A 10,701-nucleotide genomic window follows, 5' to 3' on the forward strand; every position below is an offset into this window, starting at 1 on the left:
ACTTGTAGGGAAGTTAACGCACGCACGCACGCACGCACGCACGCACGCACGCACACACACACACACACACAGACAGGCTCACTCACACACACACACACACACACACACACACACACACACACACACACACACACACACACACACACACACACACACACACACACACACACACAGGCTCACACACACAGGCTCACACACATGCTCACACACATGCTCTCACACACACACACACACACACACACACACACACACACACACACACACACACACACACACACACACACACACACACCTCCATCGTGCTCCTCTGCTCACACAGTAAATTAGTCGGGTAAACGGCGAGGTCACGTTCCGGGTTAGCCTGTATACAGCCGCCGCTAATTAGCCTCTCAGATGCCAATCAACTGCTCTAATGAGGACAGCTCTGAATGTGTGCCTAATGAGAGAAACTCTTCAAGTGTCTGATGGGAAAGTTACTGTAACTGCACGGACACACTCGAAAAAACACATTAAATCAAACCTGCACTGAATTTCCAAGTACACTGTCACTGTGGATTGGAATCAGAAAGGTCTATTTAGAGTATATGATGTTCAAACAACAAAGAAATGTAGATACTGGACCCCTTGACTTGATTTTTTTAAATATTTCATAACGTGTACTTTTTCACCAAAATAGGGTTAAAAAAACTGCTACCATTGATACATTTTTTTATATTGGATATGTTTGCTGATTTGTTATATTATTCGACACAAACCAGCAACAGCTAGCCATTCAAGCTAAAAAACTGAAGCTCCACATTAAGCAGAAATGTAATAATAGAACGTATTAAAGATGTCAGAAAAAAACAGATACTAATTCTGGAGTAGGGTTAAAAAATGACATTATATATTAGGTTATAGTTTTCTTTTACAGTGACTTGGGTACTTTCAGAGACAGAACTAAGAGCATCTCGTCTTCCCAGGCAAGGTAGAAAAATGTATTTCGGACATCGTTAACTCACTTGTGGCACACCCATTGATGATGCCACGTGTGATCAACACATTTGTGACGAAATTGGCTGAAGGGAAGCAATTTGATGATAGTTGCTAAGTGTTATTAGCCAGTAGTATTTGCAGTGCACAATAAAAAAAAATCCTGGCGCTTTTCTTGTCCAAAGCATTTCCAACATGCTCGTGCATTTCCCATCATACAGTACATATTTAAAAACATTGCTCCATAGTCTCTAATAGAGGTTAATAATTCAACATGGCACTTTAAGAACATTTCAAACGGGATCACATTAAGATGTTTGCAGCTTAAACATCAATATGTCCGACCACCGCTTTGCATGGGGCACTGTTTATCCAGCATACATTGACATTTACTTTTATTTTACATGTTAGCATTATTTCTCCTTAAAAAACTAAATTGACAGGAAGTAGCATGAGTCCAACAAACTGTGTGTCTGAAGGAGTAAATCCCATTAGCACAGCGTTCACTACAGTAGCTGAGCAGACAGTTCACCTCCAGGTCAAGATGAGTGTGTGTGTGAGTGAGACATTAAAACTACACTCCCATAATTCTTGCGCTCCCCTGGGCTAAAGGGAGGGGGCACACTGGTACTTCACACATCCAGGCAGCCTCTGGGTATCATCAAACACACAAAGGGCTGTTACAGGGTGTGGAGAGAACCCTTCACAAAAAGAGAGGCGTAAGGAGAAGAGGCAAAGAGGGATGGAAAATTGAAAAGCTGACAGTAGAAAACGTGAGTGTGTGTTGCCTGTATGTACATGTTACATGATGCAAATGAAGGAAAGCCATTACAGGAATGCACTAGTGTTTTTGAAATGTTTTCCTTCTGTAAATGAAACTGCATTTCGTTGAGAAACCCTCTGACGCAAAATCACGATAAATGTATGATCTGAAATTCAGCTAACTATTGAACAAGGGAAGCGTCAATTGGCCAATGAGTAAATAAATAAATCAAACAAGCGACCCAAAATATTTTCTGGAGATAAATGAGGAAATGGTGAAACTCCCTTCCCTTTACAAGACAGTACATCTATCCTGAGGAGGAAGCTTTGATCATGGTGACAGAAGAAACATTGAGCAGATGTTGATTAAACTGTTAAACCTGACTTATGACTGTATGAAGAAATTCAACATGATATAAGATCTTTAAATACAGCGGAGCATACAGTAGCCCCCTTTAATAGTACATGGCTATGACCTTTGCCACACAGTTATTCACCAGGACCACTGTACATATGGGCAGCAGAGGACATTTACAGTGAACCGTTGCAGCCACTCACACGCAGCAACCAACATATGATCGTTAGATGTGTGAGTACATAAAATAGGATTAAAAGTCTGAACTCCCAAGAAATACAATTCTATGAACACACTCGACTATCAAAACACAAGAAAGGTAGATTTGACTATAAGCAACTAATTGATTTGTAGGGCGAAGAATGTCAATTGAAGTATGAGAGGTAATTTGGCTGAAGAGAGAAAAATGCACAGAAACAAAAATAAGTGTGTGTGTGTGCGTGTGTGTGTGTGTGTGTGTGTGTGTGTGTGTGTGTGTTTCCGAGGCACACCAGGCTTTATAGAGTCCATCAGCACAGCGGGAGGAGAATAAATCATCACTCCTGGTGGAGGAAGTGCTAATGGCTCTGAACTGCTTTGTGTGAGTGTGAGTGTGTGTGTGTGTGTGTGTGTGTGTGTGTGTGTGTGTGTGTGTGTGTGTGTGTGTGTGTGTGTGTGTGTGTGTGTGTGTGTGTGTGTGTGCTGATTGATCGAACATGCCAAGTCCATCTCGGCATTCCCTGATGGGAGCCAGAGTGTGAAATTGCCAAAAAGGCAAACAGCAAATAATCAGGACAGACACACACATCCACAAATGGACCAGCACGCACGCACGCACGCACGCACGCACGCACGCACGCACGCACACACACTTTCTTTTATGTATCGCTCTCAGACCTTGTCTTTATCTCTCTATCTCATACAAACACATCCACTTGTTCATCCGCCCCTTGCTTCTGTAATTAGTTGTATTTTCCATGGCTGTTATCCACTTTACTCCCTTTGAGGAAAAGCAAGAGTGTGTCTTCGTAACTGCACATTTTTCTGTCAACCACTTCAATGAAAACACTTACAAACACACACACACATGTCCAAAAAGACATCAGTGTCATAAATGAATCAATCATTGAGAAAAGTTAATTAAAGAGTGTTTGTTTTTCTTTCCCTCTCTGCAGCCGTGTTTGTGTGTGTGTATCCCGGCGTCTCCAGGCAGTAGCAGATACATTCCCCGTGCCGCACTACAAACACACACTCACAACAAAGACTAGAGAGCAGCGTGTGTGTGAGCAGCGTGTGTGTGAGCAGCGTGTGTGTGTGCAGCGTGTGTGTGAGCAGCGTGTGTGTGAGCAGCGTGTGTGTGTGCAGCGTGTGTGTGAGCAGCGTGTGTGTGTGTGAGGGACGTTTAGCCGCATAGTAACCAACTGCTTCCAAGCTTGCAGTTATTAAACAAGGAAAAAAAGCTCTGTGTGTGTGTGTGTGTGTGTGTGTGTGTGTGTGTGTGTGTGTGTGTGTGTGTGTGTGTGTGTGTGTGTGTGTGTGTGTGTGTGTGTTTAGTTGTCAAATTAAAGTGTTTAGCTGCGCCTCCCGCTCCTGTGGGATTGTGGGAAGTATTTGCGGTGCCTCTGCTGTCCGAAGGGAGACTATGTGAAGAGTTTTCTAGGTGAGAGAAATGGGTCAATCTTTGATCTGAAAACTGGCAAGCACGCAGCCTAAAGCAGCAAAAACGGTCTCTTCTGTACATGACATGCTTTTTGACTAATTTCAGTAGTTAAAAAATATAAATATATGAGCTAATATGCAGTTTAAATCTACTTTAGCATAACGCCAGGATATATAGAGTGTATAGACTGTGAGGTGTAAGATTATTGTGAGTTTATCGGGTTTTGGTTCTCTTAGAATTCAGATTGAATGTACCGTTTTAGAAAAATCATTTGGTACGGTTTCTGATCTTCTGCTACATTTCGTCCCCAAAGTCAAAACTAAACATGGAGAAGCTGCGTTTGCTGTTTATGCTCCAAATATCTGGAGCAAACTCCAGGAGAACTGCTGCCTTTTATTGAATCTAATAACTATTCATATCCTTTACTACACAGTAGCTTTCGATCATGTATTTTAAACATGTCAGATTTAGCTTGTTTAAATGCTTTTAACGTGTCAGTTTTGAATCGAGTGGTTTTAAAATACACTTAGCTTGCCTTAAATGTACACACAAAACAAAGTGGTTGAAATATGTAAAGAAATGGAGAAAATGCATTATGGCCTTCTTCCCCATCTGCGTGCTTTTTAAAAAAAATATATTTATACAAATACCCTCCACCTATCTGCTGACACAACAAACATACACATACTATTCCTCACCAGAGTAGAGCAACCGCAGTTCAGGCTTCAAGGGGCATCACATACAGTAGACCTCCTAAATCCAATAAACTAAATTGGCTACTTCCCGTGTTCTAAAATTAGCCCCCGCTCCTCTCCAAACGGCAGTAAAAATCCATGTTGGCAAATAAAATAAATGAGGTCAACGGCCCTTTGGCAGGTTGCTGAGATAGACCTACTTCACCACAAAACACCGAGCCACTGGCAGATAGACCAAAAAGTTCATTTAGGACCCTGTTACTCCATCAGCCATGGCATTATTTGTTTTGTTTGAACTGTGAGAATCAAATATATGTATTTTAAATTAGAGCATGCAGCAACTCGAACACCAAGCGCAGAAATAATTGTTATTCCAGCTATCAACAAAAACTGGCCAAATGCATTTTGATGCTAACTTCGGGTCGGTCTACAGAAATGCGTCATCACTGCAGCACTTTAAAAGGTTGAGAGTTAAGCAGAGATGTTGGACACTTACAGTCGAGAGAGGAGTTCGTTCTTCTGAAACAGCAGCTCTGGAAATTGGCTGAGATGGTTTTTATTGAGGCGACTGGAGGGACAAAAAAAACACAATTGATAAGTTCATGTTAAAGTCTGTTCAGTGGACATGCATGCACATTAATGTGAGTGTGTGTTCTCTCACAGTCTCTCCAGCTCCTTCAGCTCATCAAAAGCTCCTCTCTCCACGTTACTGATCTGGTTCTCCATCAGATGACTGCAATACAAAAAAAAACATTTTAAAAACAAATATTAAAATGACACTAAAATACATTGAGAAGAAATGCAATTTGGAGAACATCGCAATCAATGTGTTAGTTATTATTATTATGTATTATATTTTGTCATTCTTAATGTATTATTGTGTTTTTCATGGAATAGCTATTTGTCAAATTATAACTTTGTTCTTTTTATAATAATATCAAATCAAATCAAGTTTTATTTATATAGCACGGTTTTTGGTGGAGCCAAAGTGCTTTACAGTAAAAATACTTTGCAATAAGGACACTTTACAACAATTATATATATAATAGCTGAATAGTTTGCCATTACATAATTGTCCTATACAAAGACTTTAAGCTAAGTATAACATCAGGATATATTACAACAGACATCAGTGTATATAGGAAGGTAGGAACATGTGAAGTGTGAAAAAAGGATATGGACTCGAATTCCAAAGATGTAACATTTTTCCCACTTTTCGAGTTTTCGATCTTAAAATGCCGGGTCGATTATCTTCCCTGGAATAAAACAGTGTTTGGTTGCATCTGTTAATAACATGTTTCTTATTGCGTTTAAAATAAATCCCTACAGGAATGCACTACAGCTTCTTCTTCTTCTGCTTAGTCATCTTTCCCCTTCTTTTCCCTTCTGTAGTAAAAATGTATTTTTTTTATTTCCAATCAAGAATATTTAATTCTTGATTGGACAAAATGCTACTTATTATGTAAAAACGTCGTAGCAGCATCTAGCTATATTGGGGTGTTACAGGGCCGGCCCTGACCAATTTGCTGCCCTAGGCAAGATTTTAGCTGGCGCCGCCCCCCCCAAAATGCAGACGCTCACTATGACCTGCGCATGCATGCACGGTTGTGGCATGACCACCAAAACAGAAATATTGAGCGAGTCCACGTTCCTAGTGGGTCGAAAGACAACAATTAATTGACTTTCCAATCCGGGTTGGTTTTGCATGGTGCCCGATTATTATAGTGCGAGATTGATTTTAGCCATACCTTTTGCAGTTCACACAGGCGTAGCTCTTCTGTATGAGGTGTACTATGGCATTTGGGCGGTGAGGAAGAAGTAGCGGGGTCGCTGATATCGTAGACCGACGATGAACTCAATGAGCACCTATTGGATCTGTCTCGTTTATCAGTAGAGTCTTCGCCTCATATGCCGTGAAAACAGATGATGTTTAGAAAGACAATCACATAAAAGATATACATTATTACATTGTTGTAGTTAAAAATGATTGTGCTAGTGTAAGGGCTGCAGCGTGTACCCTCTTTGCACGTAATTATAATATTAAGAGTTTTAGCGCTTTTTACTTTGGTATGTGTTGCTTTGTTTTTGCTTTCCCTCCTGTGTTTATCTCATTCCGTGTTGTGTGGATCCATGGTTTGATTCTGATGTTTTGCAATGAACAGTCTAGAATCAGGGGCGGACATGGCCATTGGATGACCGGGAGTTTTCACCCGGTGGCCAGGTGCTGTGTGGTGGGCCGGAGGGCCAAAATCTTTTAATCTAAAAAATTAGAAAAAAAATTCTTTTCAAACTTTTTTCCTAAAATCCTACAGGCATCGCCACATTTGTAAGTGTTCCGGCCCGACTCCCTTTTTTTTCTTTTGATTACCTAAATCCTAAACCGGCATCCACTATTTTTGTAATGTGGATTCCACGGACCAGACCCATTCCACCACTGCGGCCACACCCTCACTGGGCCGGAGCTGGGCTGGGCCAGGCAACATTTCCAAATGTGGGCCTGGAGGATCAAGGGAGTGGCTGTCGGCTGTACTGTAGGATAGAAAAAGGGGGGAAGTTTGACGTCCGACTTCAGGAGGATCCGGTGGCTGGTGGAAGAAGAACGTGTTTGCCCACATTCCTGTTACTGAGTTTAGGCTAGTTAGCTAGCATGGTTCATTATATGTTTTTGGGGTGCATTTCACTATTTGCCCACTTTGATCGTTCAATATAAATGTTGAGAACAAAAGTAAATCTGTTTTACAGTTCGTTTCCTATATGGGATGCTGAAGGAGAAGAAGAAGAAGAAGATTTGGAGGGGATAGTGCCCTAAGAGAACCTCTTTAAATGGTCAACACATGCAATGCATCACAGCACACCACAGTCGAAATGTGTTCGTCTGCTTTTAACCCATTCCTAGTTACCAGGAGCAGTCTAGAAGCCAGTTGGCAGCTATTGGTAACAGCGCCGGGGAGCAATGGGAGTGGAGGGGCGAAGGGGGTTGTCCGGTGCCTTTCTCAAGGGCACCAACGGCAGGGCAGGCAGGTGGAAACTGGGACCTCTCTCCAAGTAGACAGTCCACACTCCAAATGGAGGTCTGGTCCGGGGACTTGAACCGGAAGGACCCTACGCTCTCACATTCCCAAGCCCTACTACCTGACTGCCATAAGATTTTAAGTCCCTAATATTTTGCCTCCTCAAAATGCACCAGATTGGCATGCATTTAACACTTCAACCATTTAAAAAAAACATCTTCGCCAGGGGAGCCTTGCCCCCGGACCACCCTAGAGCGAGGATGAAAGGTCCACCACCTGCCCCATTACCCCCTGTTAAATTGTCTCAACCACATTGAGGATGCATCCTACGGCCCATGTTTTTTTCCATGTGGTCAAGCTCAGGCAAATTGGGTCAAAAATGTTATTGCATCCATGAATCTGTTTAACCATTAAATTCAACTTAAATATATGCCTGTAACTATTTTTGCCTCTAGGGCCAACTGCAAGGGCTCAGGTAATGTGATTCCTATATGAATTAATTGTCAAAATAACGTAAAATGCATAGGGTTTTTTTGTTAAGTACAGTAACTGTTCGCGCGGCCGGCGATTAATGCCGCGCATTAAGTGGGCCTGTCTGTCAATTAATCCCCGGGCCACTTTTTCCCCCCAGTCCGCCCCTGGTATCAATTGGTTTACAAGATGATAAGTGTGACTGGTTGATATGCCGACCAGCACCCTGCCTCTGTGCCACCTATTTTTTTTTGGTGAACAAAATACAATAATAGTGCATTTTGTTATATTTGCTCCATCTGTAACCTCACCTGAGAGCAGGGGTCATAGAGCTGGAGATTGATCTGTTTCCCATCCACTGATAGACGCTTTCTGTATATGCACTCTGTGGAAGACAGCAGCAGGAAAACAAGACGAAAATCATCAAAAAGAGAATAATTATGAGTTCAAATTGTATCTGAAAACAGTGGATTCATACTTCTAAAACTGTATTTGTCACCAATACTGGGACACCTTTCTCTCTCTGTGTGTGCACGTGTTCCTTTCACACCTCAGGCAGTGTCCTTGCTTCACTCATTGAGAGTGCAGAAGTAAACAGGCTCATATGAAACTCGATTATTCTCAGGGAAACAATAGCCTATTGAGCCACTATCAGAGACGAATGTGTGTCATTCCTCCTGCTGTCAGGTGGCCTTTTGCAGAATTGTATCAAACAGAATGGCTGTTCAGACCACATTCTGACTAACAATCTTAAGAATCTCTCAAATATTCAGCCATGCTCTTAAATTTGACAGAATATGTGCCATCTGTAGGTAAAGGCTTGCGAGCTGGCTTCACCATACATTACAATAGACGATACAAGTATATGAGATAAGAGGACTTGGATAGAAAGATAAACAGTTTATAGAAACTAGAAACCAGCAGGCTGATAACTGACATTCCAAATGAATAGGGCTTCTGATAGGGATATAAATAGCCATACTTAATGTTGGCATATGACAATAGAAGAAAGTTACAGAATACATTTAGTGAAATAAACAGGATTTAAACCTTGAAATATCTGATCAATGAATTGGAGACAATATTATGAATCTTAACATTTGATGCCAATGTTTGGTAAAGGTTTAGTTATAGTAGGGCTGATCCAATTGTGCACTTTGACTAAAGCGTGATAGTTTCAGAATATAATCAAAGCTTTGCTTCAGACATGGAGGCAATTTGTATCTGACCTATAGTGACATTGACAGGCCACTGATGTCCAGTTTTTGCCCCATCCCTCTCCGTAATATTCATTTTAATTTTTGTCAAAAAGGTTGTTTGAGGTGTGGTAATTGAAACAGCAATATGACGTAGAATGTATGGAAGTTAAATGACTGGTTGATTGGGCTGCAACGAACCAATTTCTTTGCATGAAGAATTAGCCTACAAAGTACTATTTGTCTGACTACTGATCGTTGTAGCTCTGCAGAATTGTTAACAAGAGGCTGAACACACAGCAATCTGCTTCCATTTAACTACATTAGTCTGCACAGCCAAACTTTGTTGAAACCCATGCACAGAACTGCATTTGACATACTGGATGAAACATCTTTTAATGTAAAATACTTAGTGTATCATGTATACAAAAGTATCCTACTGTATGTCTCACTCATATACCATGTGTCAGATATATAATTGTTAGGGGTTTTACAGGTGTAATGAGTAGAAAGTGTACAGAGATTTGAATCGTGTTTAATAGAGTAACGATTTAACAGTGAAAGTCAGTTTGCCATTAGTGTTTGCACGACAGTCTCATTACCTGAAGATGAGGCGTACTCCCCAATAAATCGTCTGGTGAGGAACCGGACGATGAGAGCTGGAGACAGACATACAGACAAGTGAGTCAGAAGCGAGCCCTTGATTACCTCCAAGGTGCAGTGACCTGCTGCCCGGCTCTCCTACCTGATTTCCCGACCCCTTCACTGCCCAGCACAGCAACCTTGATCTCATTCATGTCGGCGGTAGAAACAAGACTTCTCCCGTACAGAAGCAGCCTATCGCTCAGATGGCATGCTTTGGAGAGCTGAGGAGGCGAACATGTGTGTCAGAGCCGGGGTCCGCAGAGCTGATGGGCTGCCTGGAGCCCCGGTGCTGCCCTGCGTCATCCGCTACAGGCTGGCCGGGGGGCGGCCCTCCCACAGCGGCGTGACACCGGAGGAGAACGGGGGGGCGTGTCCTCCATCCAGAATATTTTTTTCAGTCATAGCCTCATTTCATTTTTTTAATTTACAGCATATTTCTCTTTTTTTCAATGTACCTTATGGTAGTCAAGCCCCCAAAAGATCCAGGAATTAATTAATTAATAACAAATGACCCTAAAACTCATTTCACTCAACTGATGCTTTTATCCAAAGAGACCTAAAATAAGTTTTAAGAAATATGAAGATACCAAAAAGGAACAGCAGAAATCCACATTCCCCTTATAAAAGCTATGCCATTGTAAGTGCTTGTGCATTAGTTTGAATTGAGAGGAATCTTTTGTGTTCCTATATATGTGTATGTGTCAGTTATAACATGAAGAAATTTGGTTTTTAGTCTGCCACGAAGATGACTCATGAGCAATAGTGTTTGAAAATGACATGTACATTGTACTATCAAACTATACTACCCTTTTATAAAAAAATGTTGATAAAGGTCCCCCCTTATATAAAATGTCACTTTTTTGATAAGGGTATCCCCTATAAAATGTAAATTTGTATAGAAGTTTAGTTTGGTGGATCACCTTTTTTCTTGGCAGCATGTCTCTCTTTAAACAAA

General features: G+C 41.4%; 1 protein-coding gene across 1 annotated transcript in view; it reads right to left on the reverse strand.

Annotated features, from left to right (window-relative positions):
- Nucleotides 1–10,039, reverse strand: part of rergla (RERG/RAS-like a) — a 13,405-nt gene extending 3,366 nt beyond the window's left edge. Inside the window, exons 1-3 of the mRNA XM_010793595.1 lie at nt 9,847–10,039; nt 9,704–9,760; nt 8,217–8,290 (exon numbers count right to left, since the gene is read on the reverse strand). Of these exons, the coding sequence (XP_010791897.1) occupies nt 8,217–8,290; nt 9,704–9,760; nt 9,847–9,898 (183 nt within the window). The 5' untranslated portion in view covers nt 9,899–10,039. The remainder of the gene's footprint in view (nt 1–8,216; nt 8,291–9,703; nt 9,761–9,846) is intronic.
- Nucleotides 10,040–10,701: the final 662 nt, after the last annotated feature.

This window comes from Notothenia coriiceps, unplaced genomic scaffold (genome assembly GCF_000735185.1).
Source record: "Notothenia coriiceps isolate Sejong01 unplaced genomic scaffold, NC01 NC01_scaffold00037244, whole genome shotgun sequence".
Classification (NCBI taxonomy): domain Eukaryota; kingdom Metazoa; phylum Chordata; class Actinopteri; order Perciformes; family Nototheniidae; genus Notothenia; species Notothenia coriiceps.